General features: G+C 37.3%; 2 protein-coding genes across 4 annotated transcripts; one reads left to right on the top strand and one right to left on the bottom strand.

The window, feature by feature from the left end:
* Nucleotides 1-1,114: 1,114 nt before the first annotated feature.
* Nucleotides 1,115-11,001, bottom strand: coq10b (coenzyme Q10B). Its single transcript, XM_056465493.1, has 5 exons — nt 10,862-11,001; nt 7,045-7,197; nt 4,347-4,539; nt 4,108-4,209; nt 1,115-2,641 (listed from the first exon to the last, which is right to left on the bottom strand). Exons 1-5 carry the CDS (start codon nt 10,960-10,962, stop codon nt 2,474-2,476), a joined length of 717 nt encoding a protein of 238 aa, XP_056321468.1. The 5' UTR covers nt 10,963-11,001; the 3' UTR covers nt 1,115-2,473.
* Nucleotides 11,002-12,572: 1,571 nt separating this feature from the next.
* Nucleotides 12,573-26,093, top strand: sf3b1 (splicing factor 3b, subunit 1). Of its 3 annotated transcripts, XM_056465489.1 has the most exons (25): nt 12,574-12,676; nt 14,042-14,217; nt 14,332-14,433; nt 14,548-14,662; nt 17,192-17,271; nt 17,386-17,571; nt 18,122-18,371; nt 18,452-18,664; nt 18,751-18,872; nt 18,976-19,173; nt 19,312-19,413; nt 19,487-19,666; nt 19,757-19,843; nt 19,949-20,219; nt 20,307-20,452; nt 20,537-20,683; nt 20,774-20,899; nt 20,976-21,197; nt 21,283-21,465; nt 21,564-21,675; nt 22,914-23,034; nt 23,128-23,259; nt 23,356-23,628; nt 24,945-25,161; nt 25,271-26,093. In XM_056465489.1, exons 1-25 carry the CDS (start codon nt 12,649-12,651, stop codon nt 25,427-25,429), a joined length of 3,948 nt encoding a protein of 1,315 aa, XP_056321464.1. In that variant the 5' UTR covers nt 12,574-12,648; the 3' UTR covers nt 25,430-26,093. The 3 variants fall into 3 exon arrangements, with proteins under 3 accessions (XP_056321467.1, XP_056321464.1, XP_056321465.1); XM_056465490.1 differs by lacking the exons at nt 12,574-12,676; nt 14,042-14,217; nt 14,332-14,433; nt 14,548-14,662 and adding an exon at nt 14,900-16,893; XM_056465492.1 differs by lacking the exons at nt 17,386-17,571; nt 18,122-18,371; nt 18,452-18,664; ... (15 more) ...; nt 24,945-25,161; nt 25,271-26,093 and having other exon boundaries at nt 12,573-12,676; nt 16,228-17,232.
* The last annotated feature ends 867 nt before the right edge of the window (nt 26,094-26,960 follow it).

Genomic DNA, 26,960 nt, shown 5'->3' with positions numbered 1-26,960 from the left:
TCAGCGCTGCTTGGCTTTAGTGAGTAACTGGCCTTGGGCAACAAGGTTATGGAAATTATGACGCCAAATATTTTGACCCCAATGGCCTTCCATACAAGAGACACTTGGGACATCTTGCATTAAAATAGTCACTGTATTAAAACGGTTTTAAAAACTAGTTTTATCAACTAGCAGTTTGCCAAAAGTTTAATCAGTCTTCCTTTTCAGATTTAAATTGAGTGATTGCGTAAATTGAGTAACCATGAGCTTTTAAAAGTTATGAAAATCAAAAACTAGCTGTTAAGACCACTCTAAGCAGTTTTTAAATAGTATGCAGGTTTGATAAGTTATATTTAAAGTGCATTATATATATATATATATATATATATATATATATATATATATATATATATATATATTTAATGTGCAAGCTGCTGTGAAAGGTACCAATACATTAAAAAATATATAGATCAATCCTAATAATTATTAATTTAAACTTCATTTCAAAAGCCTGTAGCCTCATTATACCTGCTTCAGTGATCCAGTGTCTTCTGTGGAACAACATAACACTACTATACTAATACTATTAACAATAGTATTTCTACGTGGTTACACTGTAAATACATGCTGGGTTCCACACAATTCTTTCATATTGTCCCAACACAAATCAGTTAAGTTAACTTGATCGTTTTACACATTTACAATAAAGTTGTCCCAAACAAAACCATCAGGAATTGTGTTAAGCTCATTTTAAATAAGCAGTTTGAACAAGCAGCATAATGATCTTTTTTTTTTTTGAGTGTAACAATGGAAAGTAAAACTCACCGACTATTTTGCAACCGATGTTACATTCAAATTTAGAAATGAACACCATTGCATAAATATACTTTACATATTATTTGAAAACCACAACACTAGAGCGCATACTGCATATCTTGCACATTTTTCATAGTGCTTTTCCATTGCATCACAAAGATGTAAATAGATCTCAGAGCCATCTCTGACACTGGCCACTAGGGGTCACATAATGGGTTACTTGGAAGCCATCTAATATTATCCCTCACATGATCAACCTATTTTAAGTGTGGAAACTAGTTGGAACCAGATGTTGGTAAACAAACCACACCAGACAAGATTTAGGCTTTATATACAAAAATAGTTTATAAACCATGCAGGCAGGATATATATATATATATATATTCACCCACAACACACTCATTAAACACCTCAATTAAACCAAACAACAAGAAAAAGAGATCTCCCCCCCCAAAAAAATAAATGTAAGAAAAAAAAAAGATTATTAATTTGTTTGCAGCTCATCGGTGCACTAACGTTTAGTCTGTGGTCTTCCATCAGATATGTACACGTGGTTAACCCATAACCAAAATAAATACAAGATGCACGCATACATGTTTTTAAGATATGGATAAATAATGTAACTCTCTCTGTAAAAAGGCAGTAAGCACAAAAAGAAAGGGTGTGGATTGGAATCTTTAAAGGTCTGTGGCGACTGATACCTCACTACGATCTGATGAGAGCTCTGGGAAAAGGCTCAATACGATCTCCGTTCCCAGAGTTTGGGCCCTTTTAGAAGCAGTGAATATCGAGATGTGTGAGCACTCTGTTAAAAACAACATAGACATGTATTGCACACCTATAAAAGAGAAAAGCAGTCTTTAATCTGGACTCTAAAAATAATATTGAGATCTCACTCATATTTGAGGAGTGAACTGAAGCGCCACAGCTAGAACTAAACTGCGCAAATTTACAAGACTTGCGCAACGCAATTTGGTGAAAGGGACATGTTGTTTTACAGCCTCTTAGCGTTTGTTTTTCAAGCCCTTATTTGTGCTGGTATGCAAGAATATATCAGACCTGAGTCTGAAGTTTAGCCTTGATACCCTGATAGCATTTGGCTGCAGTAGCGGTCAGTCTTCTGCACTCAAGCTCCTCGTCCTTTTCTTGAAATCTTAAAGGATCACCTAAAAGCTTTCTTAATAAATACATCACTCACCTGTCACAATCTGCGTCAAATGACAACCTTCCAATAATGCACTTTATAAAAAACAAATCTCACAGTAATGTCCTTTCGAAGAGACCCATGACCTTTGCCTATTGTGCCGTTGATGAAGTCATTATGGTTTTTGGCAGCTGTTTTTAAAACCATCTCAAGGTCCTCAATTATAAAATACGACTCCAGGTGCCATACGGGTAGCAAGTTTAAAAAAAGTTAACATGGAGGTAGTGGGGCAGGGCTCAGCGGGGCACAATCAAGGCCCACATGAATAGATCCAGCCACATATGTTTTTTTTTTTTTTTTAAGCATAAAAAAAGTGAAACGGTTTTGTTTGGACCAGGCACTGACGATATTCAGGCACACAGCTCCCGCTCTCTTGATTGTCCTTATAATACTCTACATGTATGTTTTCAATAACCCCCCCAGTTCCCTGAACAACACCCCTCTCTTCCCTTTCATCTGAAGCTGTGGAATGAACTACGTGTGGTGGATCTCATGGAACATCAGTTCACGTGGGATCTGAGTCTCTGGGCCGTACAGCTTGGATGCCCGTCGCTCGAAGGCTGACACCATTTGCTTCACGACCTCGTCGAAGAAAACGGTGGCCAACTGAGAATGCAGGAGTGAGCGGAACTCAAAGGAAATCTGGAAACAGAGAGAAGCAAGACATCAGCATGTGGCAGACGTTTATGTAACTAACATTAACAAGAGCTCACAAGTACAGTTCAGTACAGTAAAACCTGTAAACCTTTCAAGACATGCCTAATGTGAGCTCTAAGGTTGTTAAATGACAGTACAAGCCTGTGTAAAAGTCAGTGCATCTTATAAACAATCTGACCACAAAAATACTTTAGTTTCAAATTCCGGAAACATTGAAATAATTTCTTGGGTCGTGTCTCAGAACTGCAGCAATGCTGTTATTATGAAAATCTCCAAAGCAGTGTGTTTTTGTGTGGCAGGATTTTTTTTTCATTAACTATGAATAATCGATTCTGTTACTGTCTTGTTCTTAATACTGGGAAGCCAGCTGTTCTAAAACAATACTGTATTAAGCACTATAAAAAAAATTAACTTGACAATCAGATGTTGAAATTCATTAATGTTTCGACTCATCTGAGATCTGTGGCTTAAATTATACTATAAGAATGTTCGGTAACACTTTACAATATGAGGATGTAGTTCATGTATTTGCTAACGTGAACAAGCAATGAACAACATTTATTTTAGTTTTAATTCATCTTTGTTAATGTTAGTTCATGTAAACTTAAAATATTATTAAACTCCGATTAACCTTTTACTCAAGAGCAAAAAAAAAAAAAAAAACTATAGAAATAAATATTTGACACTTATTGATTTAAATATTGATCTCAAAATGAACAATTTGGTCATTTTTGACCATATTATCCAGTGAAACCAAATGGGTTATTTTCAAAAATACTACAGTGTTTGTAGGCATACTATAATTACTTGAATTAAACTGTGGTGGTAATTATATTGTAGCTTTGATACAACATAACAGTAGCAATAAACAAATTATTCAATAGGCTTCAGTTTTCTTCGCTATAATTTTACCTCATCACAATGCACCAACATAGTTTACACTAACCTTACAGTATTTATTAGTTTATCAGTTTACTGTACTAAAGTATTGTGTAGCATTCATTAACAGAGTTGTACACATTATACACTTATACTATAGTGTGGTTCAACAACATGTTTATTATAAATTACTATAGTTTTTCCCCATTTGGATATCTTCCAGACATCACAAAATAACAGATGAAAGCATAGAAAAAGTGTGGGCGCATATACATTATATTATTTGTTCATTTTTGTAAGGGGAAAAAGTAGTGCTCCACAATAACAATGATAAACAACATAAAACTGAAATATTTCGATGTTCTGATAGCAACTCTTATGTAGAATAATCCCTTTCTGTCCTCCGTCTGAATTTTGAGCATCATCAATGACGTCATGTGAAAACAACCCATATTCACAGTACTTCTAAAACAATTCAGCTCTATTCTTATTTCCCATCTACATATCTTGAATAAGCAGCTTCAAAAGCATTCTCAGTGGATTACAAACTGGATTGTGTTTGTAAAACTCACAGCGAAGTCGAGTGTGCATGTACGTGGGTAGCCAGGAAGGCCAGGACTGAAACGCCACACTGTCTCCAGGTGATTGAAGAGTTTTCCATCAGAGCAAGACGCCTTAAGAACAGAAGTTTCAAATGAACTGTAGCACATACACTGGATTAACAACATAGTTTAATATTGTGTCTGCCACTAAACCGCTGCCATCCATTAAACATATCAGATCTTTGATATAAATGAAGCACTGCACATACCTTGACCAAATGAGGGCGAACTGTAGAAACGAGGGAGGTGTAGTTTTCTACCACAGGAGGGAAGCCCACAGTCAGTTTAGCTTTGCAAAAGCCTGAGCGGCGGAAAACAACATCTGATCGCTTACACCAGGGCACGAATAGCAGGTAGTCTTCAACTTTGGCCACAACCTCATACATTTCTTGCATTGAGTACCTGCGTGTCACAGAGAAGAATAGATTGGCATGAAAAATTATAATAAGACATTGTTTCTTATAAATGCAAGCAAGTGTTTAGTAGACACTTTAGCTCAAAGTCACGGTGAATACAATGGAGTACTCTGGGGTTAAATTCTCAAGGGCAAAACGGTGATTGCTAATAAACTTTCAGATTTCCAGCCACACCACAGACTTTGCAGTAACGAATAAGTAATAAGTGCATTGACCTTTTCTATAAATCTAAGTATGAAGTCGTGGAAGCACATAACCTCACTGGAAAGGAGACTGGATGCTTTAAATACACCCCATCACTGTACAGGTGTGACCCAAAAAAACAAAACAATGTTGCTAAATAGGAGGATAAATTTAGTGCTGACATGGACAAAAAAATTCTGATGGCAGATTCAGACATCGGTGGGGTCTATATCAGTGGGATTGACTCATTTCAGAATGGATTCGAGAAAGAAGAAAGGTCAAACACTACTTGCTCACAGTCAGTGATGTGTATACAGTCCAGAATGAAGGTGGTCCTATTTTTGTTTTGAGTTTTCATTTCAAAGCATTTCATAATCTTACAGATAAAGACAAATGACAGGCAGTTCAGATGAACGACTCACTGTTTGTTTGTTTGTAACACACAAACTGATGTGACCTTTACAACTCCCATGTGATTTTTTTCAAAAACAGGCAATTACATGGCTGTTAAGTTCTGGATATTCACTTTAGCATGTGCTTTTATCCAAAGCTACTGAAGGTACATTATTTAAAAGACCTTTCCCCTTAAGTACTAGAGAGTTCACCATCTTAAACACGGCCACAATAGTGATGTTTACAATCACACTGCAAGCCTTAATGGTTATTTCTTGCTCAAATTGTTTTTTAATTGTGGTTTATATCAAATAATCACAATGCATTGCTATACTGAAGTAAACATGGATGCCATAAATGAAATGTAAACATCTATAAAAGGTAATGAAGGGTGAAGAAATATGTAGTTTTCCCTCAATTTTCCTAACTGTCCTTCTACAGAACACCATCATGACTGTCTTTCATAATAACAAAGTGACCAAAAAAAAGCTGGAATGTAGATTCTTTGAGTGATTTCTCTCAGCCCAGAACGGTGAAGAATGTTCATCTCCAGTAATGAAAAAGTAGTATTCAATGGTTAGTTTACCATTTGCACTAATGTACACCCCATTTTCCGGACACAACTTTCTCAGTTTGAAACAAAGATCTGAGGTCAGCAGGCAACCGAACATGACATGTGCACCCTATGCTGACACTTAGGAGAAGAAACTGTTGAATAAAGTCATTATTTTTGTTTCATGTGCGCACAAAAGGATTCTTGTAGCTTGATAACATTCCTATTGAACCCCTCAACGTGTATGGTCTGTATTTTGGTACCTTTTTGGACTTTGAATGAGTTGGAAGCTTTGCAGTCTATTGAGGATGAGGAAGCTCTCAGATTTCACCTGAAACATCTTAATTTGTATTCTGAAAATGAATGACGGTCTCATGAATTTGGAGGGACATGAGGACGAGTAATTAATAACTTACATTTTAATTCCCATATGATTATTCAGACTTGGGTTACATTGCAAAACCTCAGACACGTACCCGATTAAGGACCTTATATGATAGTGACTCCATCCACAATCAAAACCAAACCATTTTAAGTGGTTTGCACTGTTCACAGGTCAGATCTCAGAATTTGGATTTGAACCAGTTTTTGCCTAGTTTAGACAGGATGACCTGCTACTGACTGTCTCAAATTTACTACACACAAACATGGCAATCACGGTCCAAAAATCACCTGTTCCAATCTGATTAGCTAGTTTCTGTGCTATTGCCAGCAGTTTGGTGTCTTCACTCATAATTCTATCTGAAAATTATGTTTATGGTGTTGCTAACAAGTAATCCTGAGGGGGAAAAATTGGATTTGTAAAAGGTGGTTCATTCTGCTTTGGCAACCACTGATGAAGCAGAGACCAAGCTGATGGAAAGTGAGTGGGTTGATTTGAAAATCTGTGAGTGGCACTAGACGCTCATTAACACTGGCAACATGGCCTTGCTCTGCGACCATTAAAATGTAAATAAAAAATATATATTCATTTCTTGTGACAAAAAAACCCAATAATAATCTAAATATTTTTCAAATTCATTTTAGTTACCTCAATTTAAAAAGTGCAGATTTAGGTGGCTCTTTTGTGTAATGCAGCTGTTGTCATTATATAATATGTTAAAAAGCAAGCTTGTCAAAGGAGATCTGCATAGCAATTCATAAACTGTATACAAGATTTTCATCATATTCTGCATGCATACATGTGCTGCATTATTGCTGGAGGTAAATGCTCCAGATACCAATAACCTCAGATTCCTAAAAAGCTGACACCATAAATATTTCCATGCCCAGTTACATAAGGGTCAAAATAATCACAGACCTCAATAAAAACTAAAATTAGCAATAGATCATGCATCACGTCCAACATGGTTGGGAACATACCCAATAATGCGTCTTTCAGAGTACTCCTTCCTCTTGTTGAATGACTCTGCAAAGTTGAAGAAGCTCCTGGCTGGAGCAACCACTGCACGACTTGACACAGCCCTAAAGAGGGGCGGCGCCCTGGTCATCAAGATCCCACATGAAGACAGATATCTGTTGACACAACAGGGTGAAAGTCTGTCATTCAGACAAGGCATACTCAATAAAGACGCGTAGAGGCATTGTACAAGACTTTGCTAACATGCAATGATTAGTATGATGATTTAGACCCTATCTGCTTGTTGAATGCCTTAACATAGCAGACGTCTCCTGAGTCAGATAAGAGCTGAGAAAACCGATCAACCACATAGATGGCTGTGTGCAATTAACAAGATTACAACTCTTAATCAATACAGAGCTCTTTATCCTGAGAATAAGTGAAAATAATTACTTTCTGACCATAATTTAAATCCAATAACAAGTGTTTTCTTGAAAAAAACAAACAAAAATCTAGACTAGATGACTGTAAAATTGGCATGTTTATACTGTCGTCTTTTCAGGCTAAACACACACAAATTTAGAAGTTACCAGAGCAATAACACTCCCAAGAATACGTCATTTTTATAGCACAATAGCATATGTTTATAATCAGAGGCACAGCATTTAAAAGTACCCTCCATATGATGTTGTTCATGGCGTCTGTGCACTTTCTGCCTTCAAAACCTGTAATCTATAGATTAGAATAGTGCTTTGCGTGTCCTCCTCTGGAGATAAAATTTGCCTCTTATTTACTAAAAACAGATCAATATGTACATATAAAAGCAAAGTATACAGTGGGTTTAGGTCTGAAATATCCTTTGCTGAATTACCTACTAAATTGTTTACTGACCTTCAGTGTCCCTTGTCTTAATATGCACGTAGATTAGGGCTGCACAATATTGGAAAAAAAATCGAACATTGCCATTTTTTTATTCTGCGATATACATACAATTTCACTAAATGAGTTGAATAACTATTTGGAAAAAAACTTATTTTAGATAGATTGGGACAATTCTCATGAGTACATGAGTACTGTATGCATAAAATATAAGAAACAATTCACAAGCATAGACTAATTCAATAATGAAAAAGATAGCTATTATTTAAACAGCATTTGATTGTTTTTTTTCGAAGAGTCGAACTGTACTCAAGTGTACAGTAATTGAATAATCAATGGTAAAGTAATACTGCATAGTCTTCATTGTATTAATTCAATCGCAATTCATTTGTCAAAGTTAAAAACGGTAGTTTCTTGGGCCTGAACACTTTAAAAACCTTCAGTCACAGGCCTTAAAAAACAGCTGTGAAATGATAAATTATAATTCAGATTCAACATTGCGTATACTCCCGATGTGACTATTTTGAATGATCACAATGAAATATTGATGCTGAAATGATAGAAGCAATTCCACGCAAATGTCAACCTTGCCATGAAAAAAAATTTAGTTTTCACCAAAATATGGAAACCGTTTCTGGGGTTTTTTTGTAATTAAGTATTTTACAGTACTTTAGAAATACTCAAAATGCATCTGTCAATGTTTTCAGACTATTATATTTGATTTAGCAAAGTCACACAAGTGGCAATTTCACATCTGTCACATCCATAACGGAGAGACATCAAATCCATAACGACACTTTTTCCTCATAAATGTAAAAATATTAAATAAAATAAAACCAATCATTTTTGTTCTATAGAGAGCCAACCCTTATCCTTTTGATTATTGTTTCTTTTGGTTTGTGCAGTTTAATTCACAGAATTTCTACAAAGTATGTTGTGTACTGTAAACCCGTGACTTTTTTGGTCACATCCATAACACATGTTTATTTTCCACATTTAAAGTACAGTCTATGGTCAGTTGTTCTGTAAAATATAAACAAACGTTTTAATTTAATGTTAACATATACTTTCTATGTGAATTTATGTTTTGAGTTTTTACTGCAAATGTCATATCCATAATGTTGGAATTGCTCATATATATTGTGTAGCCCTAATGTAGATGCATGCATGTATTTATGTATGTTTGTAGTTTACTTATATAGAACATTTTTACAACACAGTTTGCTGAACACAATTACATCAACATGTAGCAAATTTGCTGTACTTAACTGAAAAAAAAGTATTTTAAAGACTGGTTGTTCATATGTGATGAATTATATTTTAAAACTGACTTTTAAAGTCAATTAAAACGTATATGAACTGAAAACTCTAAAAAACATGCCCTACTTGAGGCGTTACTAACATGCAACTGAACAATTGTTAATAAAGGATATTACAACTATTATTAGACATTTATTATTTTGTGAAAATTAGTCAATGGTAGCAAACTATTGCATTTAAAAACGGCTGAAATAATATAAAATGCTCAATTAAAAACATTTTGAAAATTTTTACACGTGTGAAATAGTGTAGAGGAAATGTAGCATTTAAGGGTCTTCTATATTGTCCTAATTGTCATGCTCTGGCTAATTAAATTTAGAAAGGCTCTGACTAACAAGCTTTTGAAATGCAAATGGGGACTCTGGAGCTTAAAAAAAGCCAACTGTGAAGCAACCGGCCATGCAAATCAGACCCCAACATAAGCGGTTGTGTATTAGTGTAATTCTTGGTTCACATAGTTCATCATTAACTACAAAATTGTATGTAGCTGTGTGTTCTTTCATGCGGTGAAAATATAGCACAGCACAGACCCCATGACATGTTCACCTGCCCTCCATTTGTCAAGACACAAATCACAAGGAGAGCACGATTGCTGATTCGCTGACCACTCCAATCAAGTCAAGGGCAATAGTAACACCCCATCCCATAAAAATGTGCCAGATGTGTTTCAGATCAATCTCTGAAATGCAATGGGATGGGGCTTTGCTCTATAAATGGCACAATATCTACTCAATGGAAAGAGCGGCAGCCAACTTCATTCATGTTAGCACAACTGTTGCCAAGAGCTGTCAAGCATGGCGTAACAGTGACAGCCGACAGTGATGGAACAGTCACCATCAGACACTTGAGATGGCCTGCCTTATGCAACTGGTTTAAGCACTTGGCAGAGCCAAGCACTTGGTATGGGTACACTACGTCCCTGACCACAGGTGATAAACGTCACAGCTCAGCTAGTGATGTCAGATATGCTGCAGTCTTCTGTGAACTCATACCTGCAAAGGTGTCAGGGGAAACAAATTATATCGAAATCACCTTTGCATTATATATTCATATGAAGGGTGCCACTGCCAAAGGTTTACTGTTTCCTTAATAAAAACTATTGACTATATCTGATATATAGTTAGTTTACCAAAAAACAGCTATATGCTGCTTGTGAACAGCTTTTTTCAAAAATTACAAGCTCTCACTTTTCTGCAATTTTCCCTTCGATGCATTTGGTTGCATGTGAGTAAACAAATAAATCTGAATAAACACTAGCTGTATACAGCTCATTGACGATCATTGCAGGAACGAGAAAAGCGCTTGCTAGATACACCTGGACAATTACATAATATCTTAACCTTGCCACTGACACTTTATCTGGCAACCAGATATGTGACTCCCACCCACCCAACCCTCCCTCTAAAGTTTTTTAAACACTTATTTCAGCACGTCAGAATGTTTAAACCATCGTTGAACTATTAATAAGATCTTCATTTACATAAACTTGTCAAGTTGGCCTTGAACAGGATCCACTTGTAAGAGCGAAACTAACCGTCCAAATTTCGTGAAAAGCTCGCGACTTACTTCACTGCGTTACTCAGTTTGGTCTTCAGATAACCGCACAAAGACAGTGCGAAACATTAAACCGTCTTTAATTACCTCACTCCACTCCTCCCCGGTGTTTCTCGACTGGCTGTGGACGGTAAGTTTCTGATACACTCCGCTACCGCTCTCCTCAAACACCGGGAGCCTCTCGCCATCTTCACTTCACCTCTCTTTCGCCTCCTCCCGTCGAGAACTCTTTTCCCGTCTCGAAGACCAGCCCTCTCGTAGACCCGCCCTAGAATGTCATTGGCAGAGGCTGTTTTTTACGACCTATGATTTGTTGAGTCTTCCGTCCGTCATCAGTGACACTCACTGACGTAAGTGTTTTAATTGTGCAGAGGGTTTGCGTGCGCAGAATTGTCACGGGATGCAGGATAGGGTTGCCCAGACTGCGCGACCTACAGTGCATAGTTAGTAAAGGTTACTGCTAAATTTGTTTGAGGACACAGTGTAAACGAATTAATAAGTTTTGTAAACTATAAAGTATATTAATGAACAAATATGTAAAATAATTCATTTTTACTTGCATAAATGCATATCTGTCAAGTTACTATGAAATTGTTACTAAACTACTGCTGCCATTACTGTTATCACCACTGAATTTTATAATAAGATACGTCCTAAGTCCTAAGTCAATTAAATTTGGAGCAGTTTTTTCAGTGTAAAGTAATTACACATGTGTTAAACATCCAGACTGGTTTAAAAACTGGTAATTTTGTAAAGGGTTTTTAATCTTTTAGATGCTTCAGATTACCAAAACATGATCATCCTTGTGCAAGTGACCCCATCCTAAAATGTAAAACACCCATACCACATAGCTTCTGGAATAAACACCAAGTTTATACATTGAATATAATACATTATATTATAAATGAATCTAGGATTATTTGGAATATTTTTTTATGTTTCTATTAGGTTACATTATTAAATATTTACCTATTTATTTACTTGTTATTTAAATGATTATTTATTATTACTGCTTTTACTCTTTTCTCCATTCTTTCAAAAAACATTTGCATAGACCCCAAGCACTTCCTTTATTCAGTTTGAAACCCCCTGCTTATGTAACCATACTGCTTTTTAAAATTGTAGTCAAATCTGCCTTACCTGTGCCTGCAACATAAGACAACAGAGAGCACGCTTTAATGTAATTCTGTTTAAAAGATATAATTTAGAAAAATACACAAATTAACTTGTCCTGATCTCATTCCTCGGAAAAAGTGTGGTCTTTATTGACACATAAATATCGTCACCTTAGAATTATATTCTATCTGACATTTTGTCAAATTGAGTTATTGACATATTCTTATTAATTGACAACTTATTTACATTATGGGATGTTTTTTATAAGTTGTTTACATTTTAAAAAATGTATTGTGTTGTAAATGACTTTTTATTTTTAAAAAAATGTTACATACATACTGTTTGCTTAGGAATGCAAAAACTTTGAAGTTCAATATCTCAAAATCATTCAGAACGCAGATAGAACCTTATAATTCCAAGGTGACGACATGCTATCAATTAAGTTATTTGTTTCATGAATAGCCTTATTCCTTTTTATCTTGTTAATCTGTATCTAGTCTAACTAAGTATCTAACTAAAGCAAGCAAGCAACAACTTTGAAAATGCTCCACTCCATTGTGACTCTTTCCTCAAGCAGAGCGGGGGGTAAATGGGTAAACTGGAGAATGCTGTCACTTGCCAGCTGAGTTGACGCCTAGTGCTTGTGCCATGCGCATGCGCGGTGTTTTCTGCCGCAGAGAATGCGCATGCGCGTTCTTCTGAACTAAGCGCTGTCGTGAAAGGCCTTCCGGTAGTGAGGCGCACACAACAGCACGAAAATGGCGCAGATCGCCAAAACACATGATGGTGAGTTTAGGTTTTAAATATTTGTAAGAAGCACGTCTCGTTTTGTCGTTTGTATATGTTGCATTTTGTGCTTTATGTCACTTTTTATTTAAAAGAAGTGCAATTAGCGAGAAATGAGCAGGATTAGACCTGGCTGAGGCCGTGAATAGAATATGGCGTCTGGTCGTTGAATAAAACCTGGTCGTGGCGCACATATGAAATATCAAAACATTTTCCTTCTTGATAGTTTTTTTATTTTTTTGGATTATAGCAGAGCTATTTATAATGTTATGCTGCAGAAAATGACATTTTGCCTATGAAGACTACGCAATGTGAAGATGTACTGATTAATCAGTGATGTATTGAAACCAAAATGGCGTTACAAACACAAACAGCTTTTACATCATGTGGTTATGTACATAAGTTGGATGTTTACGTGTTATAGTGTGGTTATTTCTTTATTTGTAGAATAATAACATATATTCATTGTTTAATGTTGGATATTTGTGTTTATGTAAAACATGGACATTGGTGACTGTCCTGCAACAGTCTTTGTTAAGCGTGTTTACGCACTTTTGTTATATTAATAGATTATGCAATGTGTTTATGACGATACCCAAGTAACAATAAAATATTACTTGCTGGTCACTTCACGTATTAGTTATAAATATTTGTAAGGACTTTATATGTATTTTCGGAAAAAAAATTGTCTTTATATAATGCCTGTTTGCAAACATTTTGTTATATTGAGATAAAGTTGATTTAAATTCGCACATTCAGACTTTCTCTTTAATATAGTTTAAGTAATCATTGCAAATTCTTATTAGGGAAATGAAATTAGTAGCCAATGACTATCAAAGTACAACATTCTTCACAGTCAATTAAATAGTGCTAATGTTGTTTTGAAGTCATTCTTAGATGAGATTTCAGACTGAATATTCAAATTACCATGGTAAACAACATAAGGACTGTGTCACAAGTTTTCACCAAACGATTGTGCAAATATGAAACCAAATTTAACTCTATTTGTTGTATTCATGATATTAAAATGTATTAAATTCATTTCATTTTTATTTTTATAGCACTTTTACAATGTAGATTGTGTCCGAGCTGCTAAACATAGAAGTTCTAGTAAATTGAAATGGTGTCTGAAGTTTTCATAGTTGGACGTTTAATTCAGTGTGGTTTAATTTTCACTGCTGAAAGTCCAAACACTGAGGAGCAAATCCATATGTACATGTATAAAGGTGTTTTTAGTAATGGTGATTTAACTTCCAGGTGGTATAACTTTCAGGTCATCTCACCTAATATAATATTAGTTAAAATTTTTGTAGGTATTTTTGGGGGACTAATCTCTGGTTGTTGTTTTTTTTTTTTTTTTGGTAGACATCGAGGCTCAGATCCTGGAAATCCAGGGGAAGAAAGCCGCTCTGGTGGTGGAAGGAGGTGATCAAGGAGTTGGCCTTGATTCCACTGGGTATTATGACCAGGAGATCTACGGAGGCAGTGACAGCCGCTTTGACGGATATTTGACTTCAATTGCTGCCAACGAGCAGGAGGATGTAAGTGATAGCATAATGCTCTTAATAGTAAAAAAAAAAAAAAATACAATGTCAGTGTGTATAAGAAGTTCTGTGTTTACTTTCTGAACCCAACCCCAACTATTTTCATTTTAGGATGATGATGAGGATTCATCTACAAGTCTCCTTGTACAGAAGAAACCAGGATATCATGCTCCGGTTGCAATACTCAATTCAATTCCTCAGTCAGATGAGCAGGTAATTTAACAAACTTTCCATCTTCCAGGTGTTTTCTTGTGAAGTTTTTTTTTTATGTGTTTTCCAAATGTCTATTTCGAATTGATCATACAATTGTTTTTACCCATTCTGCAGTATGATCCCTTTGCTGAACACAGACCGCAGAAAATTTCAGACAGGGAAGATGAATACAAGAAGCGCAGACAAAAGATGATCATCTCCCCAGAGCGTCATGACCCGTTTGCTGATGGTAAATTTCACACTACCATTCTCCTCTGTTTATTTTTATTTGCCTATGCCAATCAGTATTTATGTTCTATGCCCATGAAGTTCCGGTCCAGACCGGCCTTTTTTTGCTGCTTAACCCTTCGAACACCACCCAACCGCTTGCTCCCTGGACTGATCTGTAAAGGCCCTGATATGTGCTCAGCGAAGTCTTTTAATTTGTCTTTAAACTTTCGTTTAAGGCTAAAATAAAAGTAAAATACTTAAACATTTCTGTTCTGTTAGTACATTCTAAACCACTTAGGCCAGTCTTTATATTAATATCTGAAGGTGTGCTTCACGTTTAACAAAATTATAGAACTAAGAATACAGCGTCTAATGAGGAAATTTATACAGGATTTGCATTTCAATACTTTTTGTTTGATACTTTTTGATACTTTTTGTTCAATACTTTTTGTTTGTTGCATTTCAATACAAACTGTTTACTACATATCTGATTATACAGTAGATAATTTTAAAAGCAGCAGTTTTAGTGTTAAAGATGCCAAACAACAGTGTCAGTGTTGCAACTTCAAACATACTTTGGTCTTGTATTTGTAGTTTGTTGTTCAATTTTGCTTGAGCTATATCAGGGCCTTAAAGGGATAGTTCACCCCAAATGAAAAGGTCTTCTATTTACTCAAGTGATTTCAAATCTTTTTTTTTCCTGTTGAGCACAAAAGACGATATTTTGAAGAAAGCTGAAAATCTGTAACCATTGACTTCCATAGTTGGGAAAAACAAATACTATGTAAGTAAATAGTTGGAGGTTTCTAATGTTTTTAAAAATAAAGGTTTGAAACATCACTTTTGGGTGAAGTATCCCTTTAAGACTGTCTCAGTAAGGCATGAATGGATAAATGAAAAAATATTGATATTTTATTTAAAGTTGCACTTCAATTGGTTAGCAAAGATTTTGGGAGACAGTTGGGTGGTGTCATCGGTTCCATCATGGCATAGGTTGCAGGTAGGTGTGTTGTTCGAAGGGTTAATGTATTTTATGTGTGAAACAGATGATACAGTAGTCAGGCAACTTAAACTCAGACACTGTGTAGTATATGAACATTTTCTGATTGCCAGAGATCGTATACTGTCAGATTTATTTCTCCCCCACACTATTGCCTGCATATTTTTCAATGGCTAGACACCCTGATGTGTCAATGTCAGTAATGGTTCCAAATAAGAGTGGAGCTTTAAAGCCCAGTAAAGCCAAATTTAATTTCCAATTATGTTGTCCAGATAATTTAGTATTTCAAAACCAATGGCCTGTGGGTGCTAATACCAGTACAAATTTACAAGAAGTTCAGATCATGTTTAAACAGGCTACACACTCACAAAACTGCCTCACTTGGGATCAGATTATGGGAGGGTGTTAATTCTGGATCAGGCAAATCATCTTGCATGTAGTCCCAGACAGAGGAAGCTTTACAAAAACTGTTGTGTAAATATATTTCTATTTTATAATGATAAAATAGAGATATATCTATTGAAGAATCTGTGTACCAAGATTCCACAGGCCCATACTAACTGTCCTTAATTTCTCTCCTACAGCAGTACTGCTATGCCAGTCCTGTCTGCACTCTCTTAAGGGTGCAGCAACTCGTCCTGTGTAGGTTATGGTCAACCAAAAGAAGCGTGTTTATCAGATAAATCAAGACCATAGTTAGTATTTGCTCTGATGTGAGGCCAGAGGGCCTTTCGGGGAATGCATCATGATTTCACCAAGCTATTTTATTGATTTATTTTTACTTTTGTTGTGTTACACATTATTTTTCAAGCCTCATCGGGGACTTTAAAAAAAAAAAATTCAATTCCTTATCCTCCTTTTTCATTTAAACTTTTAAGACAAATTTATCATACCTTACCTATTATTTAATCAAACCAGATGCACACAAATGTGCTTTTTAAGTCATTGATATGTTTCTGATATTTTGTTTCATTTCAGATTTGATTAAAATTCCCCAATGTGTTCAGTGTCTCTGACTGTAACACCTATAGTTTAATAAATGTTTATGATTTTAAAGTCGGTTTTTGAATACTACAAGGTTTTCCCCTTTGCTTGTTTGTAAATGATTGACAAGCAGAATAGGTGGTATGCTATTGTGTGTGTGAGTACAAAACCTTTTCCAAAGTGTTACTAATGGTAAAGAGAAATTTTCTAGGCTTCTTTTCTGCCGGTTGAAGTCTGACTGCAGAGGGACCCTTGGCACTGAAAGTGTACGTATTCTGGAGAGCACAGCCCAGGACCCTGCATCAGTGATGGCTATATCCTCTCCTTATCTCCTCTTAAAAGCAACAGAAACCTCTTTGTACCTGCCTGTTCTTAATGTATGACTGTAATGAGTGCTTAGCTTTTATTGCATAGGGTTCTTTTGTGTTATGAGAGGACAGTAATTTAAACATTTAAGGCCATCTATTCAGGGACACTTGACTGTATTGCTTTGTGTGTGAAAATGCCGGTTTTGAGATGCACTTGGCTGACCGTTTCGCATCTTGTTGGTGCTCTTTCGCCTAGGGGGTAAAACACCGGATCCCAAGGTGCAAGTCAGGACATACATGGATGTAATGAAGGAGCAGCAACTTTCCAAAGAAGAGGTAAGCACTTCATCCCATTTTTGTTCTGTCACTATAGTGAAATGTCTGTATGATGCTACTGATAGAAAGAAGTCACAAGTGTCTTAAACTATCAATGTGTCTCTTGGTTTACAGAGAGAGATCAGACTACAGATGGTAGAGAAAGCAAAAGCTGGAGAGCTGAAAGCAGTGAATGGCTCTGCTGCATCTCAGGCCGCAGCCAAACGTAAACGTCGCTGGGACCAGACCGCTGACCAAACCCCCAGCAACTCAACACCCAAGAAAGTGTCCAGTTGGGACCAAGCAGACGGAGGTTCTGAAGTGAGTTGATAACAACATTTGGCCTTCAGCAAATGGATATTTTGATTGTTCAAATTTTCATTAAAAATAGTTAAATTAATGTAACTGATCTATAAGGAAGACTATGGAAAAGTCAATATTTAAGTAGATACTGATACACAAAAATGAAAACATTTCCTAAATATCACATAAAGCACAGCTACTATCTTAATAAAATCTCTGTTAGCAATTTAGCAACAAAGCTAGAGTCACTGGGCAAACAGAAGCCCTGCCCATGACGCGAATCCGCATCTGTTTTAAAGTGAATTTGACGCACGAATGAAGCAGGAAAGGTCAAAATGTTTATGCGTCTATTTACATGCGTTTTTTATTTTTTATTTTTTTTCACGTGCCGCGTTTGGTGTGAAGGGACCTAGGTTCTCCAATGAGGAAAACTGTTTTTTAGGACTGAGTTTATTCCGCCTAGTTTGGCTGTGTCCTCCTGATTAAGAACCACTGGATTAGAAATAAAGCATTACAATGCCACTTAATAATTTTTATAATGCTATGTGATTGTATTTTTCTTACTTAGACACCAGGACACACACCAGGGCACACACCTTCCAACAGCCGTTGGGACGAGACCCCTGGCCGTCCCAAAGGTAGTGAAACCCCAGGAGCCACTCCTAGCACCCGTATGTGGGAACCCACACCTAGCCACACGCCAGCAGGAGCTGCCACACCAGGCCGAGACACACCTGGACATGCTACGCCAGGCCATGGAGGGGCCACTTCCAGTGTGCGCAAGAATCGCTGGGATGAGACACCAAAGACAGAGAGAGGTCTTTAATATTTTTTGTCTCGTTTAATGTGCAATCTGCAAATAGAGTGGTTTTTAAATCCTTTGTTTTGTCTGTTTCAGAAACACCTGGTCATGGCAGTGGCTGGGCTGAAACCCCACGTACAGACAGAGGAGACGAGTCAGTGGGTGAGACGCCCACTCCGGGTGCAAGCAAGAGGAAGTCAAGATGGGATGAAACACCAGCCAGCCAGATGGGCTCTTCAACTCCTCTGCTCACCCCTGGAAAAACCCCACTGGGTACACCTGCTATGAATATGGCCACCCCTACTCCAGGTACAGGACCAGTGCTGATTGGTTATGTTGTAATTCAATTAATTGTTGTTTTGTGGAAGTTCATTTAAAGGTTTAAATGTTTGCAGGTCACCTAATGAGCATGACTCCAGAACAGCTGCAGGCTTGGCGATGGGAGCGGGAGATTGATGAAAGGAACCGTCCATTGACTGATGAGGAACTTGATGCAATGTTTCCAGAGGGATACAAAGTATGTATTATAAAAGTGTCATATTATGAAAATCTACAGAGCACATTGAAACTGGATTTACTGAAATTGTGTCTGACTGGTTTTATTTTGTGTGCTCCGCTAGGTTCTCCCCCCTCCAGCAGGCTATGTGCCCATCCGCACCCCTGCACGCAAGTTAGCTGCCACACCAACTCCTATTGGAGGCATGACTGGCTTCCACATGCAAACAGAAGACCGATCTATGAAACAAGTCAATGACCAGCCGTCTGGAAACCTGCCCTTCCTCAAGCCAGATGACATCCAGTACTTTGACAAACTGCTGGTGAGTCCCGTGTTTATAAGGGATCTCGGGGTTATGAGGAAAAATAGATTCATTGTAATTTATTATTTCCAAATGTATTATTAGTAGTAATAGTTTTGATATTGGAAGGTGTAAATTTTAAAATGTGTCTGTTTGCAGGTTGAAGTTGATGAGTCCACCCTTAGTCCAGAAGAACAAAAGGAGCGCAAGATCATGAAGCTGCTCCTGAAGATCAAAAATGGAACACCTCCCATGAGAAAGGTTAGCATCATCCCTAATACTTGATTGGACCAATTTTGCTTAAAGGATCTCTAACCAATCTGTCTCCTTCCAGGCTGCTCTTCGTCAAATCACAGATAAGGCCAGAGAGTTTGGCGCAGGACCTCTCTTTAACCAGATCTTGCCACTGCTGATGTCTCCTACACTGGAGGACCAGGAGCGCCATCTCTTGGTTAAAGTCATTGATCGTATCCTCTACAAACTTGATGATTTGGTTCGGCCATATGTGCACAAGGTAAGTTGCAGTGACCATACGCATCATTTTTACTAAACAATTAATTGATTTATTTTATTTATTTTCTAATGCACTTGTTCGTTCTATCAGATTCTTGTGGTGATTGAGCCCTTGCTGATCGATGAAGATTACTATGCTAGAGTAGAGGGTAGAGAAATCATCTCCAATTTGGCAAAGGTAAGATTACTAGCTGAAAACAGCAAATATCTTGAACATTAACAATATGCTAATAGTCTAGTTTTATATTTATTTATGCTTAATCGAATCTGCATTATTTGCCAGGCTGCCGGTCTGGCCACTATGATTTCCACCATGAGGCCTGACATTGACAACATGGACGAGTATGTGAGAAACACAACAGCTCGTGCTTTCGCCGTTGTGGCATCTGCCCTGGGCATTCCATCTCTCCTGCCTTTCCTCAAGGCTGTTTGCAAGAGCAAGAAATCCTGGCAGGCTCGCCACACGGGTATCAAGATCGTCCAGCAAATCGCTATTCTCATGGGCTGTGCTATCCTGCCACATCTCCGCAGCTTGGTGGAGATTATCGAGCATGGTTAGTATTGCATTGTGGTGATGTATCTTTTAATCTCTGTATTTGATTGTACCAAAATTGTCTCATCTGTTTGACATTTTCCCTAAGGTCTTGTTGATGAGCAGCAGAAAGTACGAACCATCAGTGCTTTGGCTATTGCTGCCCTGGCTGAAGCTGCTACACCATACGGTATCGAGTCCTTTGATTCTGTCCTGAAACCTCTTTGGAAGGGTATCAGGCAACACAGAGGCAAGGTAAGAGTGTTTTAATTAGTGCTTTCAGACCTGGGTTGCAACCTAAGGAGTGTCAGTTTAACAGCATTATTTGTGTCTTCTCAGGGTCTTGCTGCCTTCTTGAAAGCTATTGGATACTTGATTCCTCTTATGGATGCTGAATACGCCAACTACTACACCAGAGAAGTGATGCTTATCCTCATTCGAGAGTTCCAGTCTCCTGATGAAGAAATGAAGAAGATTGTCCTGAAGGTGCTTTGAGGGGGGAAAGAAATCAAAGCATTAAGATGTGGTCTTTCAGAATATTTTGTTCTCATGCATTTTATTCCTATTTATTTTTAGGTGGTGAAGCAGTGCTGTGCCACAGATGGTGTTGAAGCCAATTACATTAAAACAGAGATCCTGCCCCCCTTCTTTAAACATTTCTGGCAGCACAGAATGGCATTGGATAGGCGCAACTACAGACAGGTATACGAGTTCATTACGCAGGTTTGAGTGACTGTAACTGATGAACATTTAACTTGATGTTTTACTGTCATAACAGTTAGTAGACACTACAGTGGAGCTGGCCAATAAAGTAGGGGCAGCTGAGATTATCTCCCGTATCGTGGATGACTTGAAGGATGAAGCTGAGCAGTACAGAAAAATGGTGATGGAGACCATTGAGAAAATCATGGGTAACCTTGGTGCCGCTGACATTGATCACAAACTGGAGGAGCAGCTTATTGACGGTATCCTGTACGCCTTCCAGGAACAAACCACTGAGGTGAGTTACAGACTTTGCTGCATTTAAGTGATTGTTTTTCTCTTCTTCTTTTTCCTTAATGCCATAATCTCTTCTCTATCTCCAGGACTCTGTGATGCTGAATGGTTTTGGTACGGTGGTAAATGCTCTGGGTAAGAGAGTTAAACCGTACTTGCCTCAGATCTGCGGTACAGTTCTGTGGCGTCTCAACAACAAATCCGCCAAAGTCCGTCAACAGGCTGCTGACCTGATCTCTCGCACAGCGGTGGTCATGAAGACATGCCAAGAGGTAGGGATGACCTTTGGGATTTTGTTGACTAGACCATTTTATTGGTTAAATAATAAATTGCTTACTAATACATTTCTTGCTCTTATATTTCACTCTAGGAAAAGCTTATGGGCCATTTGGGTGTGGTGTTGTATGAGTACCTTGGAGAAGAATATCCTGAAGTGCTGGGTAGCATTCTTGGAGCCCTGAAAGCCATCGTCAATGTCATTGGTGAGTGTTGGCTAAATTGCTAAAAGTGGAGCTTTTTGAGGGATGTAAACAAAAACAATGGTCCCAAAGTATTTCCTGTTTTACATGTTTAATTTCTATAGATTCCAAGAATCCAAAAAGAGCCACATATTGATAATGTTATGATAGCTGTTTTGTCATTAAGTTATGCTTAAATTGCCTCTTGTTACAGTTTTGAAAGTTTGATAAGCAGGAAATGTTCATGGGCCATTGAAATGGTCTACATAGATGTCGTATTAAATGTTCTCATGTGGTGTTTTGTTTATTGTTCACACATTTTTTGTGGTGATGCACTGAAATGTTGACAGAAAAATATACTGCCAAAAAAGTTGTTAAATCAATTTTGATTTTGGATATTTATTTATTTTGTTGTTTTTGGAGCATCAAATATTGTTTTAATAAATACTTGATTAATTATAATATTATTTTACCACTTTACTTTGTTTTGACTAAGACTCATTCACAACTAAGTTCAATATGCATGTTATTTATCCCAAAGTGTCAATGCAAAATACAGATGTAAATAAGGTTTTGTGCTTGTCTGCTTTGAACTTTTTCTGGGTTAGTCAAAAGCACATTTAATTAGATTGCATTTTGTGGTGTAAAATTTCATGTGGTCGAATGTGTTTGAACAACTACAAAACATCTAAGACGTGTGATTAAGGCTGATTTATACTTCTGCGTTAATCGTAAGATTATGGTCCGGCTCAGCCTTTGTGCGGTCACAGACCCCTTGCAGTGGCTGACATTGACTCACACCTCTCAAAAAAATGTAACTGCATGTTGCAATGACCTGTAGCGCAAGCTCTGTGATTGGTCGGCTTGGTAGTGTTGACGAGTGTAGGCGCGACCAAAAGAGCAGCGAGCCCATTGGAGCGAGTGTATACAAGTGTGGAGTCCCATGGAGGAGCTTTAAGTTTTGTGATTACCTTTTGATTAAAGTTGTTGCACGTCTGCAGGTTCCCCCTTCTGAATGAGTGAGTTTGAGCTACTTGTACATTATGGTAGCGTTAAGAAAAACAAAACACCCATGAAAAAACTCGACAAAGAGGAAATGTTATTGCAGAGCAACAGAAGCAGCACACAGAAGTCTAAATGCCCAGTTATGCGCAAGGCAGGCATCGTGGGTCACGGCTATCACTTGACGCAGACTTATATATCACCTTTATAGGCTGTGTTTAAGGGAAACCAGGATAAGTGTTTAAATGTCCTGTTTGCAGGTATGCACAAGATGACGCCTCCTATCAAAGACTTGCTTCCACGTTTGACTCCCATCTTGAAGAACAGACATGAGAAGGTGCAGGAGAACTGCATTGATCTAGTGGGCAGAATCGCTGACAGGTCAGTCACACATTTCTGTGCAGAATGCTAGCCCTTTAGTTTTGAAAATATTATGATAATGCCCTCTAAACACGTCAATGTGTTCCTTTTCAGGGGTGCGGAGTACGTGTCTGCCAGGGAATGGATGCGCATCTGTTTTGAATTGTTGGAGTTGTTGAAAGCCCATAAGAAGGCCATTCGCAGAGCTACTGTCAACACTTTCGGCTATATCGCCAAGGCCATTGGGTAAAAAAAGAAAAAAAAAATCTTACTGCTAACGCATAATCTGTCATTAGAAGGTTGTAATTGAGTATTAATATATTTGCTTTATTTTTTTTCTAGTCCACATGATGTGCTGGCCACACTGCTCAATAACCTGAAGGTGCAGGAGCGTCAAAACCGTGTGTGCACAACGGTAGCCATCGCTATTGTGGCTGAGACCTGCTCGCCATTCACTGTGCTTCCAGCGCTGATGAACGAGTACCGTGTTCCTGAGCTTAATGTGCAGAATGGTGTCCTAAAGTCCCTATCCTTCCTGTTTGAATATATTGGAGAAATGGGCAAAGACTATATATATGCTGTCACACCTTTGTTGGAAGATGCTCTGATGGACAGGTGAGCAGGGAAATAAATTGCCACTTTAAATATGCTGATTATTTGCAATGGTGCATCCCATCAGGATAAACAAAAAAAAAGTTTTGGTTGAATGACTATTCATATTAAACATTTAAGCAATATAAAACTGTTCATTTGACGCTGTTGATAGTATTTATAGAAGCGATGTCAAGTTTATTGCAGAATTTCCATATTGAAGTATTTAGGTGTTTTGAGACTGTTGGATGACCTACTCATTGGTCAACACTGGTTCATAAGAGTTGGAGAGCTTTGCATGAATCTTGAATTTTCTGTTCGCTGTCATAGGTTTCCGTCCACCTATTTTTATGTGCATTTTGGATTGCCTTCTGAAGCGCAAGTTATTTATTAAATGAAAAAAAGATTTGCGCAGCTTCCCCTACCGCAGCAAATTCTTTTTTTATTGATATTTGACATATTTTGACACCTGTTGATCAGGAAGTGATGGTTTTGTTGTCTTGGACTTGTTGGATGGAAACGCTGCTTTACTCGCACATCTTTTATGCAATAATCCAGTGTTGCGCATAGTTCATTTGTATTTTTGCATGAAAACATAGCTATTGATTGTAGTTTTTCTAAAACTAGCTCAGTTATTAAGCACAATTGTTTTAAAGAAGTAATTGCAAACAGATGTGTTCAACAATGATAAAAACAATCAGTTAAAGGGGACCCATTATGCAAACATCACTTTTATAAGGGGTTTAATCATTTGTGTGGCAACAGTCTGAATATAACCAGCTTCTAATGGTAAAAATTATTGAAAAAAAGTAATAATCATTTTTGTTTGTAATCACACTTCATAAATACTTTGGTTGACGTTCTCCCTTTGTGTATATATAATTAGAGGGGAAAGCCCCACCCATTAGGGATGATCTCTCCCTCATTAGCATAGGACATGAGTCTTGTTTTTGAATCTGCCATTATGCTGGCACACAGGTATTCTGTAAAGAAGGCTGGGAACTCAATCTCATTTGAATTTAAAGTGACAGTCACCAGAATGACACAATTAGGATCTAAAGCCTAAAGGGGGTGGGATTTGAAGAGTTATAAAACATTGTTTGTGGAGTATTTTGAGCTGAAACTTCACATATACACTCTACGGACATCAGAAACTTATTTTACATCTTCTAAAAAGGGCCATAACAGGTCCCTTTGAATCATTTGGAAGCGCATACATGTCTGTTAACAGATGATACGTCATTGTGAATAATCGATAAAGAAAATGCAGTTTTACTTCCAGATTCTGACTGTTTTACTCTGTAGCCATCTCTAACATCTGCATTTTGTCTCCATTGCAGAGATCTGGTACATAGACAGACTGCTAGTGCTGTGGTGCAGCATATGTCTCTGGGGGTTTATGGCTTCGGCTGTGAAGATTCTCTTAATCATTTACTCAACTATGTTTGGCCAAATGTCTTTGAAACGTCTCCTCATGTCATCCAAGCTGTAATGGGGGCTCTTGAGGGTCTGCGGGTGGCAATTGGACCCTGCCGAATGCTGCAGTATTGCTTACAGGTGCGTTACATTTCAAACATAGTATCTGGACTGTAATGTTTCTTTGTTTTCATGTGATAATCCTTTCACTTGGATGCTTATCTAACATCCCCTTTTTCTTACTCAATAGGGTTTGTTCCATCCTGCTCGGAAAGTGCGTGATGTATACTGGAAGATCTACAACTCCATTTATATTGGTTCACAGGATGCTCTAATCGCACATTATCCTCTAATCTTCAACGATGAGAAGAACTCGTATGTTCGTTATGAACTGGAGTACTTTCTGTGAATATATCTACCCTTACATGTGCACTCTCTCTCCCCTCCTATATCTGTGTGTATTTCATGGTTTATAGGACTCGGTCCATTTTTTTTTTATGTTCTCTGGTAGATTGTAACCAGCACCACAGATTGTGTGGTCTAAAATTCATTTCTAATTAAAGAACAGAAAAATACAGAAAAAAAGGAGTATGTCAAACATGACGCTTTTAGATCTTTGAATGAGTTTTCTGTTTTTACGGTGTGGCTCTATGCACAGTGACGGTAAAGGTAGTAGCAGAGACTCTGAGGAGTGTGATTTATCTTCAGTACATCTTTTAACTCGAGACGTGTCCTGGTCTGTCAAGTTCGCTTTTTTGCTCAGTCACACATCTGTTCTTACTATAATGTTGCTTAGTTTGGCTGAATAAACGTTTGTGTATTAAAAGTCATTGATCTTCTGTTTGATTTGTGGTTGGTTTTGCACAACCATAATCTGATAATTTTTTATTATTATTTTTTTTAAACTTTTCAAATTTTGTTTGAACAATCGTAAGTTTCATCACCAACAGATGGACAGTGTAAAGATTGTCCTAAAACATTTAAGTTTGAAAATCATATCCTGTATGTTTTTGTGCTTTATTGGAGGTTATTTTAGTTTGATGTACTATTAAAGCCGGTCCTATTTTGTTTTATATTTGTGTTCATTTTCTGACTGGAGTTGAATACATCTATTTTGAGCTTTTGTTGGCTTTCCCCTATTCTGTTTAGACATAACAGTGCAGATGTGGTGGTATGATTCTCGTTTAGGATTTTGCACGAACATGAGGGTCCTGGATTCTTTCAGTCTCAAACTATGTGAGACCATACTTCAGTAGAGCATTTCAAACAATTTATAATCTTTACATCCACATTGTGTGATAACATCTTTTCTATGAAACTGTCAACAATGGCATGTTTATCATGGACTCTACTGTATGTTTCTGACTGGAAATATTCTGTAAAACGTCCTTGAGCAGTGGCCCCTGGTCATTAAATTTAATCATAAAGAGCCCTTGTTTTATTGTAAGGCTGCGTTTTCATTCCAAATTAAGTATTGAAATGTGTTTGAACTTAAAATATAAAGACATTTTCTTCAATATTTTATTCCCTGCCCACCAACCAAAAATTTAGTTTAGATGTCCAATAGACATCTAAATGTATGGCTTGGCTAAAGCAAGGCTAAATTTGAGCTGTCAGTGAAAATGTAATAGACATTAAAGAATAGACCAAAACTAGGCTAGTCCTCAAATACAGATTAGACAGACTTCGCATATGTAGTTGTTCATTTTCTGTATTTGGTGACTAACCTAGTTTTGGGCTTTTTCTTTGATGTCTATTAGATGTTTACTGACAGCTCAAATTTAGCCTTGTTTTAATGAAGCCGCCTGTGTTTAGACGTCTATTAGGCTTCTTTTAAAAACAAAAAAGTTTGCTGGGTGTATACACGCAGCATATATGCAAAAAGATTCTCGAGGGCTAAATTTCAACGTCAGCCCAAACTCTCATGCCTCTTTAAATAT

The sequence above is a fragment of the Danio aesculapii genome, chromosome 9 (genome assembly GCF_903798145.1).
Source record: "Danio aesculapii chromosome 9, fDanAes4.1, whole genome shotgun sequence".
NCBI lineage: Eukaryota > Metazoa > Chordata > Actinopteri > Cypriniformes > Danionidae > Danio > Danio aesculapii.
This window is presented reverse-complemented; position numbering and strand designations above follow the sequence as displayed.